Here is a 24,106-nt window from a genome sequence, read left to right as displayed (position 1 = left end):
TATGTATGTATGTATGTATGTATGTATGTATGTATTTGAGAGTTATGCCACTCTCCCATTAAATTGCATTCATAAAACCTCCTGAACTAATCATTCTCTGTCTAACCTATTTTATTCAGTACAAGAATAAAAATTAAGCAGAGAGGAGGAGGAGATTGTTGGGAGTGCTCCTTGTCCACCTCAGGTCATGTCAGATTCTGAAGAGGATGAGCTAGGCCCCTCTGGATATCCTGGTTGCCAGCAGAGAGCAAGAGTGAGAGAGAAAGTGAATTGAGTGAGCCTGAGGAACTGCTATAGGGAGCTAATGTGACAATGGGGGAATGGTCCCAGTTAGAGGATGAGGAAGACACGAGAGTGGAAAGCCAGTAGAATGACCCTCGCTATAGAAGATTGCTCAGAAGGCGAGAGGAGTTACATAGTGTTCTGCCAGGCTCTCTGGTAGGAGCCTCCCGAAAATTCAAGGGTACAAATTTCAGACACACACACGTTTGAAAATTCAAATTCAAAATAAACTAAGCACTCTTTTTTTTATTGCAAAGTGCACTCATCCCAAAACAACCGGGTAGCCTGTACAATTTCCCTTAAGCAGTCATTAAGTACTTAGCTAGCAGCTATGAAGAAACTTCACACCCCTTCTTCTTCCAACGAAGTGAGACACACACACACGTTGCTCTGCTTTGGTTTCAAAGGCATGAAAAATCAACAAAGTCCAGAAAACAGCAACACACGATTCCTGAAGAACTACGATCAGATACTCTTTCACAAAGGCCAAACCCACACGCTGCTATTTATAGCAGCATCCCTAATTACTGGAGCCCCACCCAACCACAGGTAGCCTCATTTTGTCTTGTAATAATCCTTCAGTTGTTGTCTCCTATGCATCACTCTACGCATGCATGGATGTGTCATTAATTCTTGTTCAGAATCCAAGGATGATACAGATGATTGATCTCCTCCTGGGCTGTCTGCCAAACTTCCCTCTTCCCTGTCACTCATGCTTCCTTGGTCAGAGGAGGCTTCATCGGCAGATTCCATCGGGAGCAAAACAGGCCTGCGGCATGTGGATGTCTCCCCCACATCCACCTGCACATTCCTTGGGGCAGGAGCTGGGCCAGAGCTAACCACAACACATAGTAAAAGGTATTAGCTTACAGCCTTAGCCATTTTGAGGTGTGATGTCACTTCCAGGCAGTATAAAGGCAAAGGATTGTGGGAAATGGGGTGTGGAGATTCAACGTTGTTCAATGGAGGAGACGTGAGGCCAGGAGGTGTGATTGAACAAGGCTTAAAAATCATGATTTCTGCTTCAATAAGACATTCTCTGTTGGATGCTGTGTTGGGAAGCTTTCAGTGAGCAAATGCATATGCTTAAATAATGAATGGACTTTAATCTAAGGAATGCAAATAAGGGCGAGTTGTTGGCATTTTTCCTGGACATAGATTACAGTAGCTCTAAAGAGAAAGATAATTTCTTCTTTTTCATCTTTTAAAACTTGTGTTTCATTATGTGTGCTTGTGTTCAAATAAAGAGTTGGATTTTATCGTAAAATAAGTGATTTCTGAGTATACAGAACAGAGATTAGATTTTTTATAATTGCTAGGGGAGAACAGCAATATTTGGCAAGAAAAAGAAAATCTGAAAGAAATAATGTCACTATCTACATTTATAAGTAGTCCTTGACTTACGAACACAACTGAGATTGGATTTTTAATTGCTAAGAATTATAGTCGTAAAACAACCACTGTGAGACAACATCACTTAGGGCCACAATCACAGTAATCCCTGTGGTCATCAATAAGCAAATTTTACCAGTCACTAGCCAAGAACCCACCTTAATCCAAGCTATGCTGGGCTTGATCCCTTCCAACCCTGAGCCTCAATAAAGTAAGGGACCACTCCCCCCCAGCTACTTTTCCCAATCTCTGCTGTTTTGCCCCTCCCCTCCCCCCAGCAATCTGCCTTGCGGAGGGCCAAACAGCCCCAGGGCTATGTGTTTTGGGGGCTTCTTGCCATGCCCTGGGAAGCTACAAGCATAACCAACCCAGTTGCTGCATCCTACACTCCAAGACCCCTGCCGTGTTGTGTTTCGCTGCCATTTTCTTTCTCCTGCTGCTGATGAGGTGTGCCCAGCTTAGCTGTTGCACCATATGGGGCTGATTTGTGCAATAGGGGAAAAAAGCACAAAGCAACTTGAAGGCGCCAGAGCATGGCAAAATATTATTTTGGTAGCATGCTCTGTCACGCTGAGAATTGCCAGCCAACAGAGACATTCAGTAGTTAAAGAGTTAATGTGTGTTTCCCCTCTGATCACACCCTCTCTTACATCACTCCCACAATTCTTATCCTTTCCCACATGTCACATCCGCCTGCTTACGTAAGCAGGCACATTCCAATCTATTCCATTCTGTTCAGCCATGATTTAGGCTGCTTGATAAAGTGCCGCTCCTGGCACAATGTACTCCTTTTTACTTTCTAAATAAAGTTTGTTTTTATTTTGATTCCTGCCTGCCGAGGACTCATTAAAAATCCGTCCCTCAACATGCTCCTGGGCCATATGGGTTGGCTTCTTGCTTTCTTTTTTTTGCATCACAAAGTCCTCCCCATAAGGCGCAGGAAAATGACAACAAAGAATGCTTTGACCCTCTCTGCCTCAGGAAGGGACTGTTCTGTGCCCCCCCCTTTTTTTTGCAGCACAAAGCCAGATTCATATGGCCCACAAACCAGACCAGGCATATTTCATGAGAAGAAGCAGAAGCAAGAAGATGGCAGAAAAGGTTAGTTGGAACTGTGAAGTGCAAGGGGGCCAAAAAGCATAGGTGGGGGGAGGGGAGATAGGTGAGTGGAGGGAGGTGCAGCACTCTTGCAGCTGTAAGTACAGGTGAGTTGTCAAGTGCCTGCAGTTTGATCATGTGGCTGATACAACAGCCATAACTTGGGGAATGGATCAGATGATTCTTTGTTCAGCCCCATGATAACTTTGAAAGATTGCTGAATGAATTGCCCTATGTTGAGAACTACTTGTATTTGTACTGTATTATGGTTTAAGTCGTGATAAAACTCTTCATACAGCAATGAACAAAAGAGTGAAATATGCATTTTACAAAATTCCTGATATTATATAATGGTACTAACATTAGAAACAAAAATTAGTAAGTGAATAATGTTCCCCCCAATTGCTTATAATTGTAATAATTGCCATCACTTCCCAATTTTATTCAAAATCTGTGAAGTTGGATATTTGAAATGTGGTAGGATTCTTAACCAAATATTAAACTTACCTTGTTAAGGTCTCTTACTATTTTACTTAATCTTTATAATTGATACTGGCCTGAAAGTCTTTTAGATCTATGTATATTGTGATGAACTGCTGAACTAGACAGCAAAACTTATGTTTGTAATAAAGCAGCAGCGGAAAAGCTCTTACTTTTTTTCCTTCCTCTTGTCTTAGAAGATGCGGATGCATGAGAAGACCCTGAAGATGGTGGTCCTGAGGAGTGATGGTTTAATTCCATAGTTTGGTGTTCATAAGGCAATTTTTTACTGGCAAGCTCTCCTTTCAGGCTGATGCTACTTGTGGCGCTGCCAATACAAGCATGAATTACACATCGTCAATATTTTTTTATCTCTATCCATCATACTACAGTGAAATTCATCTTGTTTTTGTGAATAAACCTAATTATGGCTAATTGATTCCTTTATATAGGGATTTTCAAACTCTTTGATACTGTAACGCTCTAAAATGGTAAGTTAATTTATGTAACTCCCACCATGAATAAAAGTAATAATTAAATTGGGGTTAGAGTTTAATAAGAAATAAATGTACCAGTTATTTTCATTTGTTAAAGTTAATTTATATTCAATTGAACTTAATAAAAAGTATTAAAAAGTATTAATTGTATGCATTAGAAATTTACACTAAAATTTAAAACTGATGGTTCAATAAGAAGGATGAACTTTCTCTTTTTCCTGACATCTTACAAAACACTAGCAGGCTGTAAGTTGCTTTTGGTTCTCCTTCTCCCAGTTTAGCTATACTAGAATAGCAATCACAATCCATTACCTCTTTTCATTCTAACCTGTTGCTTTGTGTTTATAAAAGACTCTCCTTACAGTATCCTCCTAACCATAGCATCATTGTCCTGCTTCTGTCTCTGCATATTTATTAGAGCAAGAGTCAGGTCAGATGATCAGCTTTGTGTTCTCCGTACACAACCATTCCTTTTTTTGAAATGCACTATGGGTGAAATGGTAGCGATATACGGTAAATCCAATAAATAATAAAAATAATTTGTATCAATAAAGAATACTCAGCTAAGACTATTGAGACATTAGCTATTATGCAATTCTATATATAACCACATATAATTCAATGAAAATCATTTTTCACCTCTTATTTTATAGCTTCATCACCCATTTGAAAAATATATACCTGTGCTCAGGTGTAGACTTTTTGTCCATTGATGTACCACTACCTTGTGATGAAATGAAATCATCCTCATAGGAAGCAATACTATTTGGAGAGCTCAAGGCAGAAAGTAAAGACCGATGTGTTGATGAACCCTGTCCTGCATATTCTTCAGATCCTGGAGGAAAGTGAAAATGAAATACAGTCAGTATTTCAGAAGAATTTACATTTCAACAAAAGTTTAACACAGAGTATGCAAATAAGTAAAATGATCATGACCCAAAGATCAATCATACAAAAACACTTGGAAAATTCTAAATGGCTATACATACAGTAGAACTAAGAAATAATATTCTTACCCTAGCAACGCAAAGAGGTGGAACTTTTTAACGAATGACTGACTTCACTGCCAAAAAGGATAGCAGCCAACATTTCCAAAACTAATTTAAAATGTTGTACATATAAGCAGATATCGATACCAGCAAAACTATGCTGAGGTAATACATATAGAACACGGGATTTCAAGAAATATTCATTTAATTATCTACCTAACAAAATATCAGAGAAATCAAAAGGTTTGTGTTTGCTCACCTTTCCCGCAGAACTGATAAGATTTTGTAAAGATGTTGATCACGCTATGTGGACTTCCCTTAACAAGTTCTTCCCATGGTTTTGGACCATTCCTAATTTGTGTGAAAATAGGTAAATAATTTTCTGCCTCCTTCTGAAATTCTTTTATGGGTTCAAAACCAGTTTTATCTGCAACACAGAACTCTTTTTCGTTTAATGCATCAGCAATCTTCAAAGATGGATTATTAGGCCTTTCACCTTCTTCCTCAGAGAGAAGACCATCGCTGAGTAGGCCTTCACTTATGGAACCGCCACTATCATTCAGAACTTCAGGTTTATTTTCAGGCCCAGCAGAGCATGTTTGCTTTTGAGACAGATTTCCTAATATTCCTTCAGATGTATTATTGCCTGGAAGACCGAGAGCACCTGTTTGAGGACTAATAGACTCTGGAAGCTTTTTAAACTCATTAAAATTTTCCATTCCAGGAAGATTATTATCAAAAGTTGTATGTGAATTGCAGGTTACCAACATTTGTTGAAGCCTAGCTGTAAAGACATCATCTCCTCTCACAGGAGGGCTGCTGGCTTTTGCCCAACCGGTATCACCTTGATCGCTTTGCAACAAATCATGTTCAGTATCCCATACTTCTTCATAGTTAATGCCAGCCCCAGCTAATCTTTTGGCTTCACTTTCAATTCTATTTGAAAGGGAGGCTGCAGTTGCCTTTAGGGCTTCAATTCGGTCCAATTTATGTTTATAATGATTAATGGTGGGTTGTACAGTAGATGACATAAATGGCTGAGGACTTGAAGACATGGATCCCATAGCTGTGTTATGGCTCCTTCTGCTTGATGTTACAAATTCAAAATCATTTTGCAAGATACCCACGTTATCCAAAGATAAAAGCTGAGAGAAAAAAGCTCCATTCAAAACAGATTTTGGGCAAGGAACCTGTGCTACTGAACTCATCTTCTCTGGATGAATCCTTAAAGGCTCCGATGTATTATCCCTGTAAATAATCCATTGAATTGTCAGTTTACAGCAATCAAGTTTAGACATTTAATTATAAAATAACCATCCTGTATTAAGAATTGATAAACCTCTGGTGGCCAAGGGTACAGGTCTTTTGGAGGAATGATGTCAGTGAAGGGGGCAATGAAAATTATGTAGATTGTTGATCAGTTGTTCTTTTGGCAAGGAAGTTCATGGATTTGGTTTTTATTGATACTCTATCTTTCACTTATCTAAAAATGATGGGAAACTGATATTTGGTATTATAGTTTAAGGATCTTTGGAATAGAGTTTTGAGAGATATAAATAGCCCACCCCAACTGCAAAGACTCTCAAATAGACGTGGATTATTGGGTTCTTGTTTTTCTCTCCAGCCTTCCTGCCCCAACTAACTAAACACACCATCTACCAAAAAAGTAATTAACATTGTATACATGAACTTGACATTTGAATACAGTTTAATAACAGTACGCTAGATAAACATTAAACTTATTATTGGTCCCAAATTTGAATGTTTTAAAGTGAATTTGAATTCTTTGTACAATATAATCTTGCATCTTTCATTTGCATTCCTGAAGAAACTTGGTACAGACATAGCTTTGAATATACAGGAGGAGTTATTCTTCACTTCTAATGACTCATGAAGTGCATATTTAAGAATTTTGTGAGCTTTGAATTTTAATAAATATATTTTCAAAAGATTTAGGAAATATTTCAATATTCTCAGCCTCTATAAAAGCTGTATAGCTAAATCATATATAAAATCATTATTTCTGATATTTAGTCTGTTCCACTTTCCTAGCTCTGAATGCATTCTTACTTTCTTACCTTACAAGAGGATGAGGAGGATCAGAGAGAGACATATCGCTACTGGATGATGTACTAACAGGACGCTCTTGAACCTTGTTCTCTTTATCAGATTCTCCTGATGGTTGATATCCAGGTTTGGACTGGGAAGAAAAATTCAACGTTTTTTATAAAATAAGGGCAAACTGAATCAATAATGTATACTGGAGTATGAGCTATATTTTCCCATGACCTTCATGACTGATTGAACATGGATCTTTTCAACACTAATTAAAGTAATTAATTAGCCAGATGTTGATCACCAGGAAAGAATACAGGGCTCTTATCTACTTTATGTCTGTCTGGGTTTTTTAAATGATATAACAATAATAACAACAACAACAACACAACAAGTTGGAAGGGTCCTTGGAGGTCTTCTAGTCCAACCCCCTGGTTGGGTAGGAAACCCTACACTATTTCAGACAAATGGTTAACCAACATCTTCTTAAAAACTTCCAACGTTGGAGCATTCACAACTTCTGGAGGCAAGCTGTTCCACTGATTAATTGTTCTAACTATCAGGAAATTTCTCCTTAGTTCTAAGTTGCTTCTCTCTTTGTTTAGTTTCCACCCATTGCTTCTTGTTTTACCCTCAGGCATAGTTCCCTCTAAGCTGAGCAGTGAGCCATGGCGCACTTAAAAATCATCATCAACTCAGAGTTTTTCAAACCTGCCCAGAAGCCGAGGGAAAGAGTGAGAGGGAAGGAGAGAGAGAGGAAGAGAGGAAGAGAGAGAAACAGATAGAAAAAAGAGAGGAAGAGAAAGAAAAAGAATGGGAGAAAGGAAGAGAGAAAGAAAATCAAAATCTAGTTTGAAACTAGCTCAACTATTTAAGTGGCATTTTGATATTGATAGAGTTGCCCTATTATGAGCTCACTGTTATAGACACACAGTACAGTATTTTTTTTTTAAATTCTCTGAGGCAAAACAGGGTGGGTTTTTTATTTATTTATTTATTTGTTTGTTTGTTTATTTATTTATTATTTTCATGCCGCCCAGTCCCAAAGGGACTGCCGCTCAGACACTATACTTTTCCGCCCAACCCAAAAAAAAATTAGAGGGAACACTGCCCTCAGGTGCTTTGAAGAATAGTTTCATTCCCTCTTCTTTGGCCAACCCGAGATATTGGAACACTGCTATCGTGTCTTCCCTAGTCCTTCTTTTCGTAAAACTAGACATACCCAGCTCCTGCAACCATTCTTCATGTTTTAGCCTCCAGTCCACTAATCATCTTTGTTGCTCTGCTCTGCACTCTTTCCAGAGTCTCAATATCCATCATGGCAACCAAAACTGAACACAGTATTCCAAGTGTGGCCTTATCAAGGTACTGTATTATAAAGTGGTATTATGATCAAGGTATCTCCCCTGCCAGGTAAGTATTAACACTTCACATGACCTTGATTCTATCCCTCTGTTAATGCAGCCTTAGAACTGTGTTGGCTCATATTTAAGTTCTACTAGGACTCCAAGATCCCTCTCACAGTTACTATTGTTGAGCAGGGTACCACATATACTGTATCTGGGCATTTTGTTTTTCTTGCCTAAAAGTAGAAGTTTACTTTTTTCACCATTGAGTTTCATTTTGTTTGATAGCGTCCAATGTTCAAGTCTGTCAAGACCCTTCTGTATCTTGAGCCTATCTTCTGGAGAGTTGGCTATTCCTGCCAGTTTGGTGTCATCTGCAAATTTGATGAGTTCCCCATCTATCCCATTGTCCAAGTCATTGATGAATATGTTGAAGAGTGTTCGCAATTCTTACACATTTTATTAATGCTATTCAGTCTTTAGGCAACCATGTAGTTTAATAGACAGTTTTGACTAGTTTCTTTTAGCTTAAATTACCTCAACAACTTTAATAACAACTTTAAGGGGATAAAGTCTAAACCCTAGCTAACATGATATATCTCACCTTTACATCTCAGAAAAAATATTCAGGTGTTAATATCTTTGAGGTGGTAATCTCAAGGAAATGATATGTTATAAATGCAATAAATAATAAATAACAGCATTTTTAAAAACATGAAAAAAACACAAAAACTACCCTTACTCTTATCAACCTACCTGAATTTCTTGAACAGAGAGTCCTGGATTCTCCAGCAATGTTTGTTCCATTAATAATTTAGAATAAGTTTCTTGTAACTGTTTAGTGACTGATTCAGATGTTGATGTTGTCTTTGTTTTATTGGCAACAGCTTCTTTTTGCTTCTTATAAAGTTCCTGAAGTCTTTTATTTTTTTGCTGTGTTGCCTCCTTTTGTGCTTTTTTCTCTTCACTTTGTCTCTTCTTCCTTTCCTCCTTCTGTCTCAAAATATACTGGCGTACTTCATCTGTGTCATAGTACCGTTTCTTTATTAAAGTAAACTGAGAGTCATCACTGATGGGAATTTTATCTGGTTTTCTTTTGCTTGGAGATGGTTCCGATTTCTGATTCTGACATATTTCATTCCTTGTCTCTGAATTCTGAGTTACAGAATCCAGTTGCAGATCATCAAGAATCCCACGGATTTCTAATGGCAAAAAATCCTTATTTACATGTTCATCTCCCAATCCCTCATGGTGAGGAGCAGCATCTTTTTCCTTCAGGTTTGCTCTTATTTTGCTCCATAAACCTTCAGGACACACTGTGAGGGGTTTTACAGCCACAGACATATTGCAGTCAGTTTCTGTTATTTGAGCGGAGGGCGCTAGAGGGAAGCGGGGGGGGAGGAGGAGGGGGGAGATCAGAATTTATCATTAGCAAGGAACTAAGATTCAAAGTAATATACAGTGGTACCTCAAGATACGAACCCCTCGTCTTACGAACAACTCGTGATACGAACCCGGGGTTCAGAAAAATTTTGCCTCTTCTTACGAACTTTTTTCGAGTTACGAACCGGCGTTCGGAGACTGCTGGGAAGCCGCGCGGCTGTTTTAAAAGGTGACAGCTGGGCGGCGGGGCTTCCCAGAAGCCTCCCGAACGCCGGTTCGGAACTCGAAAAAAGTTCGTAAGAAGAGGAAAATTTTTTCTGAACCCCGGGTTCAGTTCAGGAGGTTGCTGGGAAGCCCTCCAGCCCGGCTGTCACCTTTTAAAACAGCGGTGCGGCTTCCTAGCTGTCTCCGAACGCCGAAAGCGGAAGTTCGGGTTTGGTGTTCGGCTTCGGGAGACAGCTGGGAAGCCGCGCGGCTGTTTTAAAAGGTCACAGCCGGGCTGGGGGGCTTCCCAGCACCCCCCCCGAACTTTTGCCGAACTTCCGGGTTCGGGGTTCGGGGGGGTGCTGGGAAGCCCCCCAGGCCGGCTGTGACCTTTTAAAACAGCCGGGCAGCTTCCCAGCTGTCTCTGAACGCCGAACGCGGAAGTTCGGGTTTGGCGTTCGGCTTCGGGAGACAGCACCCCCCCGATCCCCGAACTTTTGCCGAACTTCCAGGTTCGGGAGGTTGCTGGGAAGCCTCCCAGGCCGGCTGTCACCTTTTAAAACAGCCGCGCGGCTTCCCAGCAGTCGCCGAACGCGGAAGTTTGGGTTTGGCGTTCGGCTTCTGGAAGCTGCTGGGAAGCCGCGCGGCTGTTTTAAAAGGTGACAGCCGACCTGGGGGGCTTCCCAGCAACCTCCCAAACCCCAAACTTTTGCCGAACTTCCGGGTTCAGGGGGGTGCTGGGAAGCCCCCCAGCCCGGCTGTCACCTTTTAAAACAGCCGCGCGGCTTCCCAGCTGTCTCCGAACGCCGAACGCGGAAGTTCGGGTTTGGCGTTCGGCTTCGGGAGACAGCTGGGAAGCCGCGCGGCTGTTTTAAAAGGTGACAGCCGGCCTGGGGGGCTTCCCAGCACCCCCCCCAAACCCCGAACTTTTGCCGAACTTCCGGGTTCGGGGTGTTGCTGGGAAGCCCCCCAGGCTGGCTGTCACCTTTTAAAACAGCCGCACGGCTTCCCAGCAGTCGCCGAACGCGGAAGTTCAGGTTTGGCGTTCGGCTTCTGGAAGCTGCTGGGAAGCCGCGCAGCTGTTTTAAAAGGTGACAGCCGGCCTGGGGGGCTTCCTAGCAAGCTCCCGAACCCCGAACTTTTGCCGAACTTCCGGGTTCGGGGTTCAGGAGGTTGCTGGGAAGCCCCCCAGGCCAGCTGTCACCTTTTAAAACAGCCGCGCGGCTTCCCAGCAGTCGCCGAAAGCCGTTTTTTTGCGGGGGGTTTTTTGGTTGCACGGATTAATTGACTTTACATTGTTTCCTATGGGAAACAATGTTTCGTCTTACGAACCTTTCGTCTTACGAACCTCCTCCTTGCACCAATTAAGTTCGTATCATGAGGTATTACTGTATTCATCTTAATATCCAGTATTTGGTGGGCATTATTAGCTGGAAATTATTTTTTAATCTTTTGAACACCATATCCAGAAATTACATTCTTTGATATAGAAAGAAAAATTACTTTTAAAAGATTGGACAATAATATTGGACAATAAAATAATATGCAACTGCAATGTAATTTTTTTAACCATTACCTGAAAAAGAAAACATACAACTTAGAAACTGATCGTGAAAGAATGAGCAAAAATTCTGTTTTCAGATTTGCAACCTGAACACTTCCAAGAGTTTGTTGTATGAAAGAAATTATTTACCAGTGGTGTCAAATGTGCAACGTCACATGATGTACTGTGACTTTTGGGAGTGGACGGGGCCAGTGCATGACCACAGGCTGCGAGTTTGACACCGTGATTTACAGCATAATCAGATTGTATGTGGGCTGTAGAATATAGCTTTTATTTATATTATTTTGTGTCTTTTAAAAAAAGGAATACATTAGTAATTCTGCGCTATGCAGCAGCAGACCCCAGTCCCAGGGAGAAGGGATGGTATCACACCTGTGTGGGCCGCTTGTGCAAATGCAGCTTCATGCGCTCATGCACTGGCCATAGTCTGGAATTAGAGGCCCCTGCTGTATGGTATTCATTCAGCCTTTAAAGTGAATTTACCAATTTTTATTTTGTAATTTAAAGATCTGTGTGTGATATGATCTAAAGAATAATTGTTCAGAATTAAGTTCCATTTTGTTCAATATATTGGCATGAAAATGCTCCCACACTCCCACAATCCACACACACACCCCAGGCAAATATATTTAATTTACCAGATTTAATAGATTTATCTTTTTCATTCCTGTCACTAGACAACAGCTGAGTGTTTGGCTTCTCTAGTTTAGGCGCTGGACCCAATATTTTATTTGCTAGTCTTTGTCCATTCCGCCAAGATGATGGATTTATTGTGTTGGCAACACCTAAACCAAGAAAAAATATATAAAACATTTTCTATTTCTTATTGAACAACATACCATTGCTCTATATTTTAAGGAAAGTACATAGATAGAAGTGGCAAGAAAAGGAAAGCATTGCTATCTCACCCATTCATAGAGTGACAGCATCATCTGAAATTTCTCCTGTTCTTTCAAAGTTCCTTCTTCATTGATTTTTACTGAATTAATGCTATCGACTTCCAGGGAAGCTCCACAGAGAGCAGAGCAGATGATCACGGCAGAAAAAGGAGCCAGTAAATGGATCAGCTTCCCAAACTCCTCTCCAAAACAAGGAGAGGACCAGGATTACTCACAAATGCTCCTCAGAGAGGGTCCCCATGAGGAGACTATATAACAGCAGTGTCAGAGTTCTGGGAGCCGAGAGAGACTCATCTCACCAAACTTCGGTTGGGAATGGTTTGGAATGGACATTCAGTTTGGCCATTTCCTCTCTTAATCATTTTTGGAATTGGCTTGTCATTTGCTTTTTGCATAGTGTGAACCTTAAGAAGGGCAAGTTTGACTACAATAGATTATTTTCTTTCAAATGTCAGTGAAAGAAATGTCAGTGTCAGCTATGTATATTTAAGAATTTAAAGCAAAAATTATTTTTCAAAAATAAATAGAAAAAGGGTGCTGAGAAAATTGATTGTACAAAATTACAAATGGACTAAAGGGTCAGATTGACAGGAAATAAGATTTTGCAACTAAAAATCCTACCTGTAATATTTTTTTTAAAACTTCCATTAAAATACACGAAGATTATGAATCTAAGTGTGAGAAAAATATGATTAGAGACCTTAAAAGTTGCTTACAAGAGGCAACCAGAAAGAACTGAAATTTTTTTAAAGGAGAAGAGGCCTCTAATACAGAATGGAAAAAAAAGTATTTTAACTCTGAAAAAATTCATAGCAACAATGTAAATTGAGGACTACCTATATTGTTCGTTCTGGTAGGTTTTAATGGACTTTTGCCAATTCAGAATGAATAACGAGGCTTTGTTAGTAAATAACAGATAAAAGATGAGCTATGGGATTTTTGGTTGAAATTGTTTACAAATCTTTGTTTGAAAGGTGATAATTTGTCTAAACTGTATTTGTCTTGATGAAGGAAGAAGCCATTTCTTATTTTTTTCCCTTCTCCCTTTTTTTCTCTGCATTTTTATTTTTTTCTTAGCATTCATTTTTTTTACTTTTGTATTTTAAATTTCTTGCATTTTTTAAAGCTAGATGTCCTTGCTTTTAATCTTTGCTTATCATTAGCTTAGTCTCTCTTTATACCCCTCAATGTTTCTACAGAGAGCAAAACTGAGAAAATCTACAGCACTCTTGCAATAAAGCTTAAGATTAGCATAGGGTCATGTATCTGCAATGCTTGGTTAATATGACACATGCTATTCATATATCATATTTGGGGAAAGAGTAAGCAAGCATGAGGGTGGTGAGAGAATATGGCTGCAGCCTTCAGATACATGGAAGCAATTTTCTTTAAAAGCCAACACTGACTGCCGTGAATGAATGAATAAAATCATAAAACCTGTATGCCACCTGACTCTTGGTTTCTCATAATAGTTAAACAAAAAAAAATTACAATGCACCTGATTTAGAATAAGGACTTGAGATTTGTGCAATCTTCTGAGTTTTACGCACTGGTTTGTGTCCTTTTTTCTCTTTTCTTTCAGCAGGTGTCTTTATTGCAGTCAAATCCTCTTCTGAAAAATATGTTGAAGAACAATTAGTGCATCAAGCGAACTCCCATCAAAACTACAGGTGGGTGTTATAGCAACTATTATTAATTTTCAAATCAGAACTCAAGGTATGAATTAAGTTACCAATATTATTTTTTCCTTAAATTTATAGGGCTTCGAACTATTAGTTACAGGCTTATGGATTAAGTAGCTTAAATATATAATATCACTGCTTTTAATGTAAATATAGTGGTGCCTCCACCTAAGAACACCTCTAAGTAAGAACTTTTCTAGATAAGAACCGGGTGTTCAAGATTTTTTTTGGTCTCTTCTCAAGAACCATTTTCCACTTACAAACCCAAGCCTCCGAAACTGTAACCAGAAAGGGCAGGGAGAAGCCTCCGTGAGGCCTCTCTAGGAATCTCCTGGGAGGAAACAGGGCCTTCACCCTCCCTGTGGTTTCCCCAATTGCATGCATTATTTGCTTTTACACTATGGGAAAAATTGCTTCTTCTTACAAACTTTTCTACATAAGAACTTGGTCACAGAACGAATTAAGTTTGTAACTAAAGGTACCACTGTATTCACAAAATTACTCTGGCTATTTACCTGCCAACTGGAATTCTAAATCTTGACATAACTCTCTACTGAGGTTCAGAAATTCCTCTTCACACCATATCTTTCCATCAGGAGTACGAATCTTGGCTTCTGATGGATTGAAACCTAAAAGAACAGCAAAATTAATTTTAGCAGATTAAAATAGTCATGACATTCTATTTAATTTCAAATCTCTACTACATGGAAGGAGCTGAGAAGTTGCTATCTAAGCACATTCAATATTAAGTGGGTTTGTAATCGATCCCAAGAAAGGAACAATAGAAATCTTAAACTTTATTATACAACCCAGAGATCCCCCCCCCCCCATATATGCATTTTGTTTTCAAATTGTGTACCTTTATAGGAGGGAGCCAGGGGTGCTGTTGCCACTTTTCTGATTTTAGGAGTTACTATATTTTCAGGAGCTGTAACAGTTATAGGATGATCAGAATATTCAGGATTATGTCCTCTGACAGTCAGTTCATCTGAAGACTCCCATTGCTTTCTAATTCGTTCTTTTAATTTTTCCAGTTTATCATCATGCTGATGCTCCTTTAAAATATCTAATCTATGGGCACTTGAGGTACTGGTAGAAGAAGCTGAAGATTCTACCAATTGTAATTCTTTTAGTTCTGAATTTGTAGATGTTTTCGTATACTCATCTCTGGATTCTTCACTTTTTTCTTCTTCTAATTTAGGATTCACATCTGAATTTTGCAAAGCATTAATTGCTGGATGGTCATTCAAATAGCGAACAAGTGTTTCATCTGTAGAAGACGGGCTTTTCAAATCTCTGCCATGTAAATCTGGTTCTCCTTTATCATAGATCATGCCACTTCCTTTGGCTTTATTCCCTGCTTCTTTATACTTCAAAGATCTGGTCTCCAATTGGCAAGAGGTTTTATGAGATGGTGACCACTTAGACTCTCTAACGGAAGCACATTAAACATTAAAACAAAAACAGAAACTCTAATAAACCTATGTTTGTCATAAAACAACTATGAACTTGAAAGAAAGAGTGAAATAATTATAAAATCTTTTTCCTCCTGTCATTGAAAATGTCCTATCACCCAACCCTTGTAATTTTGAAGCCATATTTCTAAGCAAGATAATAATTCCTGTCCTTTATTCAATTCCAAGAATTCACAAACATGGATTGGCATTTTCACTGCCAGATATCCAATGCATCTTGGCTATAAAAAGCCAAACCAAAAAGTCCCCTACAGTACCCTTTCACAGCATGAAACAGCATAGGAACTTTCTTAATAATCATGATACTATTGTAGACCTACTAAGCACATCTCTTTTCCCAAAAAGAGATGTGCTAAAACAAGAATGCGCCCTCTCTTTCCAGGTAAGAACATAGAGGGAATGTGATATATGGTACTTGCTTCCACCAAACCAGAGGAGAAGGGAAAGCACTTTAGTCTTTGCTATAAAAAGGCAGAAAATATAATACAGGATGGGAAATCTAATTTCAGGATAAAATAGCATCAAAGATTCAAGTAGGATCAATTCACTTAGTATATTTTCTCTCTCCCAAGATCCATTAATGCTATTCCCTCTTTCTTAGAATTGTGATTACTGTTTTTAGAATGCAGTTAGTACAGAGATTTTCAAACTTGGCAACTTTAAGACTTGTGGACCAACTCCCGGAATTCTTCAGCCATTCTGGGAGCTGAAGTCCACAAGTCTTAAAAGTTGCCAAGTTTGGGGATCCCGAAACTAGTATTTTGATAATTTGGTAAAAACATTGTCTTCATTTCTAAATTGCAAACAATAGCATAAGCAAGAACTCTATTTCATGCAATCTCTTTAAGGCGAAATAGTAATCATATCAATAAATTTAAGTTCTTCAAAAACAGTAAATAATTTTGCTTACAGTTTGCCTCTATAACTCCTGCAATAGTAAAATGGCAAAATTAATCAAACTCACCTGAAAGAAGACAGGGGCTGACGAAATTCAACATGTCCATTCTTACTCACATTGCTATCCAAAGTGGTAGCACGAAGAGGCTTGCGGGGAGAACTTTCCTTGTTTTGAGTGGAAGACCTGCAAGCTGAAACAAAAATCAAGATGTGTTTCATGCATCTCTAGGGACTAAATAAGAAGTCAAGAACAGTGGTAAAAATTAACATTAGATAATATTTCAATATAATTTCAAGTTTGTAAGTACCTACTGAAAAATAATTGATAGAAGAGCTGCATTAATTATGCACATGTATACATATACATTTGAGCTTTTCGTGATATTACAAATAAGACAGTTACACAATAAGGATAATTTATTAAGCTGGATAAATTGTGACTACTACAAGTTTGTGGTGGGGGAACAGTGTCCCCAGTGTGCAAAACATTGCTTTCAAATTTAGCAGTGTCTGGAACTATATTTGAAATGCTGTTCTATGCTTTACTTGATATTTGTCCAGAGGTTTGGACACTATTCAGTTTCAATTGTTTTGCACTTCCATACTCTACTTCATAGCAACGAGATACTATAATCCAAAGTAAAGGCAGTCCTTTCTGGGTATAATTTTTTTTAAAAAATTCTCCACCTTAGGATAAAACATATGTAAATAACAAAACACAATACCAATATCCAACCATATATTTATGTCAAATTTCCATATCATTAATGTGCTTTAAGGGGTTTCTTTACTTACTACTTTCCCTTTCCCCTCCCATAACTCCATCTTTCCAACATTTAAAGTAGTACAAAAATTTAAGAACAGGCAGTCCTTTCTCACTTACCACTTAGTTGCAACTGTTCAAACTTCTTTTTTTATCGTGTATCCCCGAAAATAAAACAGGGGCTTATATTTTTTTGAATTTAGCCTTGGCCTTATTATTGGGGGGGCTTATTATTTTGGGGGTGTAGTAGGCGGCAAGGGTGGGACTGGATGTCCCATCGCCGCTGCCTCCCCTTTCTGTTCTTGGTGCTTGCTGAATGGCTGGCTTGCCTCAACCACTCCATGGAGCAGGACTTTGCAAGACTTGTTGTACCATTGCATGCATGAACTGCAGGACTGCCGCAAGCTTCATCATCCGGCACAGCTGGGGTCCTGCTGCCGTTCGTGAATGCAATGGCACAAGCCTTGCAGAGTCCTGCTCCACGAAGCAGCGACGAGTCCCCACGTGGTGTGACAACTTTCACAAAAACTCATTTTTAATAATAATAATAATAATAATAATAATAATAATAATAATAATAATAAATTTATTGTCATTGTCAAAACAACAAATTGTCATTGGCAATGAAAGTCGTGTGACACCCAGAGACCAGTTCCACCATACATAGAATCAGAATAGGTAAATTTAAAAATAGAATAAAAATAGAATAAAAAATAGAATAAAATGTCCCACAACTACAAATTCCCCACCCTGAACCACTCAACCATCTACATGACAAAGCGAGTAATATTGTCCAACAGTTCACTGATGGTGACCCTTTAGTTCGTTGTTAAGTGTGAGTATAGCTCTGGGATAAAAACTATTCAGGAAACGTGTGGTCCGAGTTCTAGTTGTTCTGTATCTTCTGCCAGAAGGCAACAGTTCAAAAAGATTGTAAGCAGGATGAGAACAGTCTTTGAGAATGGTATGCACCTTCCTAGAACAGCGAGATGTGAAGATGTCGTCCAGGGCGGGTATCTGGAGCCCAATAATGTTCTGGGCAGTTTTAATAATTCTCTGTAGAGCTTTTTCGTTCACTACAGAGATGCTCCCATACCAAGCTACCAATGCCGTATGTCAGGACACTCTCAATGGTGCTGCGATAGTAGGACAACAGTAGATGCTGAGATAAATTTATCTTTCTGAGCATTCTCAGGAAGTACAGCCTCTTTTGTGCCTTCTTCACAAGCATATTAACATTCATAGTCCATGAGAGGTCCTCTGAGATATAAGTGCCCAGAAATTTGAAACTACCAACCCTCTCCACCTCCTCGCCATTTATGTGCAATGGTGAATATACATCTTTCTTCCTCCTAAAGTCAATTATCGGTTCTTAGTTTTTTTGGTGTTAAGTGTAAGATTGTTTTCTTTACACCATAATGTCAGCCCTTGTACTTCATTTCTATAAGCAGACTCATTGTTCTTATTAATGAGCCCCACCACTGTCATATCGTCTGCAAATTTAATAATTGCATTGGTGTTATACAGTGGGGTGCAGTCACATGTATACAAAGAATAAAGGAAAGGGCTTAGCACACAACCCTGGGGGGCTCCTGTGATTAGTATCTGAATGGAAGAATAATGAGATCCCATCCTTACTGACTGTGGCCTATCTGTCAAAAAATCCTTTACCCACAAACAAATCCTCTGGTTTATACCCAAATTAGACATTTTTAAAAACATCCTGTTGGGTAGAATAGTGTTAAAAGCAGAGCTATAATCCACAAATAACAGCCTTACATAAGTTCCCTGTTGTTCCAAATGATTCAATACAGTATGGACCACAATAGACACAGCATCATCAGTTGATCTATTACTCCTATATGCAAATTGGTATGGATCCAAAGTAGGTGGAAGACTAGCCTTAATATAGTTCAACACCGGTCTCTCAAAACATTTCATGATAACAGATGTCAACGCTATTGGTCTATAATCATTAAAGGACACCACTATCATCTGCTTGGGGACTGGTACTATAATAGATGTCTTCAAACAGGTAGGGGTAGAGCACTGCAACAGGGTGAAAAGATTCCTTCTCCTGGTGCTGGGGCTTACGTGCATTCTTCTTCCCACCCCCACCAAGATAAGGGTGCGTTTGGAAAACACAAGGAATCGTATACCTGACTGTTCTGCTGGGCTCTCTGATAGGAGCCTCCCAAAAATTCAAGGATACAAATTTCAGACACACACACACGTTTGAAAATTCAAAACAATGTTCTTTATCACAAAAGTCAAAATAAACTAAGCACTCTTTTTGTATTGCAAAGAGCACTCTTCCCAAAACAACCAGGTAGTCTGTACAATTTCCCTTAAGCAGTCATTAAGTACTTAGCCAGCAGCTGTGGAATAATTTCACACTCCTTCTTCTTCCAATGAAGGGAGACACACACACACACGTTGCTCTGCTTTGGTTTCAAAGGTGTGAAAAAGCAACAAAGTCCAGCACACACGATTCCTGATAACATTGCAACAGATATTCTTCCACAATGGCCAAACCCACATGCTGCTATTTATAGCAACAGCCCTAATTACTGGAGCCCCACCCAAACACAGGTGGCCTCCCTTATTTCCTGTAATATGTTCTTACTTGGTCTCTTCTACGCATAATTCTGCACTTGCGTGGGTCCAAAATGTCATCATCTGAAGCTATAGAAGATAAGGAAGATTGACTGCCTTGGCTGTGTGCCAAGCCCTCCTCTACCGAGTCAATCCCACCTTTTTCTTCGTCCGAGGAAACTAAACTCTGAACTGATTCTGTCGGCAATAACACAGGCCTGTGACATGTTGAATTTTCCCCTTCATCCACCTCCCCATTCCCTGGGGCAGGAGCTGGGCCAGAGCCAACCACAACACCTGACTACTTCTGCTGCTGAGCCTGGCTAGAAGTTTTGCTGTCAGCTCAGCTTCTTCAAGCGGCCCACAAGAGTTTCTTCCTCCTCCCACTTTGCTTGAGAGCACCAAGGAACAGGTGGCTGTCGCTGCAGAGGATTCCCATGCACTGCCCTCACCTCTATCCCCTGTCTGAAGGACGTGGGGAGGGCAGGGGGAGGATGAGCAGCCCGAGCTGGCGAGCGAGTGATAGGAGCGAGTGTTTAGAAATGCACTTCTGCCTGCGAGGAGACAACGAGGCAGGGATTTATGCTCGCCTCCTCTTGTTTGCAGGCAGTAGTGTGTTTCAAACTGCCGTAGTCAGAGCCTAGAGGAGCTGAGCTAGTTCCACAGGGTGTGGGTGCACCTACTTCTCGCTTGATCTTGCTCTCCCAGCCAAAAGAGTGCCAGCCAGAGAAAGAGCGGCTCCCAGCATGTCCCCCACTTTCTCCAGAAAGCAGCACTAATTACTGGAGCCCCACCCAAACACAGGTGGCCTCTCTTATCTCCTGTAATATGCCCTCAATTGATCTCTTCTACGCATAACTCTGCGCCTGCGTGGGTCCAAAACTTCCGCATCCGAATCAACTGAAGATAATGGAGATTGACTTCCTGGGCTGTGTGCCAAGCCCCCCTCGTCCAAGTCATTCACACCTTCTTCTTCGTCTGAGGAAACTGAACTACCTGCCTCTGTGGGCAATAAAACAGGCCTATGACATGTTGAAGTTTCCCCTGTATCCACCTCCACATTCCCTGGGGCAGGAGCTGGGCCAGAGCCAACCACAACAATACATATGCCTTAATTCTTAACAAAAGACAGTTATACATTTCTATTTAATAGTTCATGGATCAATATCTTAATTTGAACCTTTTATACATTAATTACCTGCTTGTTTCCTTCTTTATATAATATCAGTTTTGATGTTTTTGAAAAAATAACTTTACAATTGATTTACAACCATTTATAACCTCAGTCATGTGATCACCATTACCATCAATACATGTTGTTCTGTGACTATGGGTGGCCTGTGTTTTTTCCCCCTTCCTCCCCTTCTATAGTGATTGGAGAGGAAGGGATTGCAAGAGGTATGTTTGCTCTTCTACATAATCAAAAGCAATGCAATCATGACAGGAACCCAGGACTCTGGTACCCTTTCCAGCTTTGCAGACCACCGGCAATGCCAGGGAGGGGGAGAGGAGATGGTTCTATGCAAACAGCAGTTGAGCACTCATAAACATAGCTCCATTTGCATAGGTACTCTTTAATACAGGGGTGTCAAACTCAAGGCCCACAGGCCAGATCCAGACTACAAAGTGATTAGATCTGGCCCATGAAGCCACTCTGGAAACAGCAAAGGACTGTTCCAGGCCGACCAGGCATTTATCTATAGCCATCTGGGTTGGGATGCAGTCAGCCTTAGATCGCCAAACCACCCTGGAACCAGTGGTGGGCTGCCCCCGTCCCACCCTAGGCACACAGACAGGTGTCGTGACAAGGCTTGACATATGCACCTTGGTGGGAGGGAGAGACACTGATAACAGGTAGTAATGGTTGCCAAAACAATGAACCATTCTCACATCACGATAAATGAGACACAGAGAAACTCGAGCAACATGAAGCTACAAGTGGAAAGAGACAGCCTGCACCTTGTGAGGCCAATCACCCGTTGAGAGGGGAGGGTTTACACCACCAGATGATGGTTTGGTGGGGAGGATGATGAAGATTTGCATAAATAGTGCTGAGAGGCGCATGTTCTCAGTGCTAACTTTGACCTGATTTGGTGCAGCGTTGTCTGAGCTCTTACCTGTAGCATAATTAAAGCTTTTCTTTTGAAAGTGTCTTGGCGTCATTAAAGCACGGGTTTGACTTAGCCAGTCTGAGAGAAAGTTAGTGCTCCTTCTTCCTTTTTCTTTGAGAATTATGGCAGAGGGACTTGGAAATGGAGCAAGTGGCTGATGACCCGGAGGGTGAAGAGAGGAGCAGCCGCAGCCTAATGACGAAACTCAACTGGTGGTGCGACCGAAGGAATGGAAGACCCAGAGGGAGCATTGTCCATTGGATACCCAGGGGATGCCTGATACTGGGACTGGTTTTCCCTGTGCTAGCGAGTGGTGACATAGTTCTGCAGTAACTAGAAATGTGGGCTTACAGATGTCAACACCAACACCTCTTGGAGCACAATTCCAGGATTGGAGGGAGCGGAGGTGGACTGGAGAAGAGAAGATCAGTGAAGCTATTCACAGACCCTACGGCCAATACCCTGGACATCTTATGGGCCCATTTGGGGAAAGGTAGCTTTAGGGATGTGCCCTCTTGCAACCTTGGGTGTTAGGGTTAGACCATTTATTTATTTATTATTTATTTATTTATTAGATTTCTATGCCGCCCTTCTCCTGAGACTCAGGGCAGCTCAAACTTTAGCCAAGTGGCAAGGGTGCACCACTGGGTCTGGCTCAGCTACATGCTTCCATCTTGCCAGTCCGGAATTACATGTGCGTAGGGGGCCTGACCAGTCTAAAGGGATGGAAAAGGCATTATCTATGGGACTACATGATGAGACTCATGCTCAGCGCAAAACTCCTGAGGTGCCTGGAGGAGGTCATTTAATGATAGGAGACATCAGGGTCTTCGCCAAGGTGGTCAAAACACTGCTGGAGTAACAGACCAAACACCACCATGGCAGATGGTATGTGGCCTCAACAAGTAATATGGGCTCCACTTTCTATACAAGCTACATTTGATGGCAGTGCTTATTGGGTTGCCTTGTTATTAGCCAAATAATCAGCCACATGGACAAGTATGGGCACTTTTACTCCTCCCAGTGGGAGATGGTAGTGGCAGTCACAACTGTACTCACGGGGGAGGCTGCAGATTGTGGCTGACCTTCACAGTAAACATGCCAGGGAACTAGCTAACCTGGGACTTTTTATCGAGGCACTAAGAGCAGAGGTGGGGGGGGGAGTATTGGCAATGAGGCAGAGGCCAATCGGCACGGACTATGTACGGGTCTTTCGTAAACTAGCAGGCCGCCTAAGAACATGGCCTGAAAGAAAGCTGGTTCAACAGTTTCGGTTGGGGATGGACAAGGTGCTGAGGCAAGCATGTGGATTGCCTCCCAGTTTAAACGACTGATTTCGAGCAGTGGTGGAGTTGGGTGTGAGCCTAAGGGAATTCAGGTTTCAAAGAGATGGTGGATGGAGTCAGCAACGAAGACTTCCAATGCCATTGCCAGGGTTCAAGAGGGGGCGGCTCAATATGCCGGTCCAGCATATGCTGGCCCGGAGGCCCTGTTCCAGTGTTTTTGGTGCAATCAGATGGGACATTGGGTTGCAGAGTGTCCACTGCCTTTGCCAAGGCCCTCAGCTGCAAAACAGTCATTTGGTGAAAATGTGGATCGAACTCGTCCTACAACTGAATGGTCCATGAGAGCTATGCAGACGCCTCAACCGGACACTCCAGCCAAAAACAGTAAAATGCCTAATCAAATATCAGTGGTGTCAGGCAACAGCGAGGATGAAGATCTGGAGGATTCTATGGTACGAGATCCCATATATCCCTTTATCATTCAGGTGACTATCTAGAACCTGAGCACCTTAAAACATATTCACAAAGTAGCCTTATTTGATTTGGGGTACACTCAGTGTTTAATACGCCGAGCTATACGAGTTGAGGGAAAATCAAGATATAAAAGGGTTGAGAGCAAGAAAAGGCATTGTGACCTAACCCGAATACCTCTTCTCATCCGGTGGAACCAGCCTTCAGAATTTATTTATTTTATTTTTATTTTATTCATTCCATTTTTATGCCGCCCTTCTCCTTAGACTCATCTTAGCAATAGCACTTTTTAACAGAGCCAGCCTATTGCCCCCACAATCCGGGTCCTCATTTTACCCACCTCGGAAGGATGGAAGGCTGAGTCAACCTTGAGCCGGTGATGAGATCTGAACCGCTGACCTGCAGATCTACAGTCAGCTTCAGTGGCCTGCAGTACAGCACTCTACCTGCTGCGCCACCCTGGCTCTTATGGGTTATCCTCAACCAATCATCTGGAAGATCGAGTCAGTCCTTTATATAATTGCTAGGATCTGTAGAACCCCAGATATGATGAATTCTGAAAACTAGACTCATGTGTGGCTCATATTCAGACCTATTGGTCTTCCACTCCCTGCAGCAGTGAGGCAACAATTTAGGG

General features: G+C 40.9%; 1 protein-coding gene across 6 annotated transcripts in view; it reads right to left on the bottom strand.

Moving 5' to 3' along the window:
- CEP350 (centrosomal protein 350) overlaps positions 1-24,106 on the bottom strand; it is a 115,418-nt gene that overhangs the window by 58,278 nt on the left and 33,034 nt on the right. For all 6 annotated transcript variants that reach the window (XM_070746270.1, XM_070746269.1, XM_070746274.1 and 3 more), the window contains 10 exons: positions 16,311-16,434; positions 14,731-15,302; positions 14,387-14,500; positions 13,688-13,801; positions 11,929-12,075; positions 8,896-9,518; positions 6,817-6,938; positions 4,998-5,986; positions 4,431-4,584; positions 3,426-3,580 (listed from right to left, as the gene is read on the bottom strand). In XM_070746270.1, the coding sequence (XP_070602371.1) occupies positions 3,426-3,580; positions 4,431-4,584; positions 4,998-5,986; positions 6,817-6,938; positions 8,896-9,518; positions 11,929-12,075; positions 13,688-13,801; positions 14,387-14,500; positions 14,731-15,302; positions 16,311-16,434 (3,114 nt within the window). The remainder of the gene's footprint in view (positions 1-3,425; positions 3,581-4,430; positions 4,585-4,997; positions 5,987-6,816; positions 6,939-8,895; positions 9,519-11,928; positions 12,076-13,687; positions 13,802-14,386; positions 14,501-14,730; positions 15,303-16,310; positions 16,435-24,106) is intronic.

Source organism: Erythrolamprus reginae, chromosome 3 (genome assembly GCF_031021105.1).
Source record: "Erythrolamprus reginae isolate rEryReg1 chromosome 3, rEryReg1.hap1, whole genome shotgun sequence".
Classification (NCBI taxonomy): Eukaryota; Metazoa; Chordata; class Lepidosauria; order Squamata; family Dipsadidae; genus Erythrolamprus; species Erythrolamprus reginae.
This window is presented reverse-complemented; position numbering and strand designations above follow the sequence as displayed.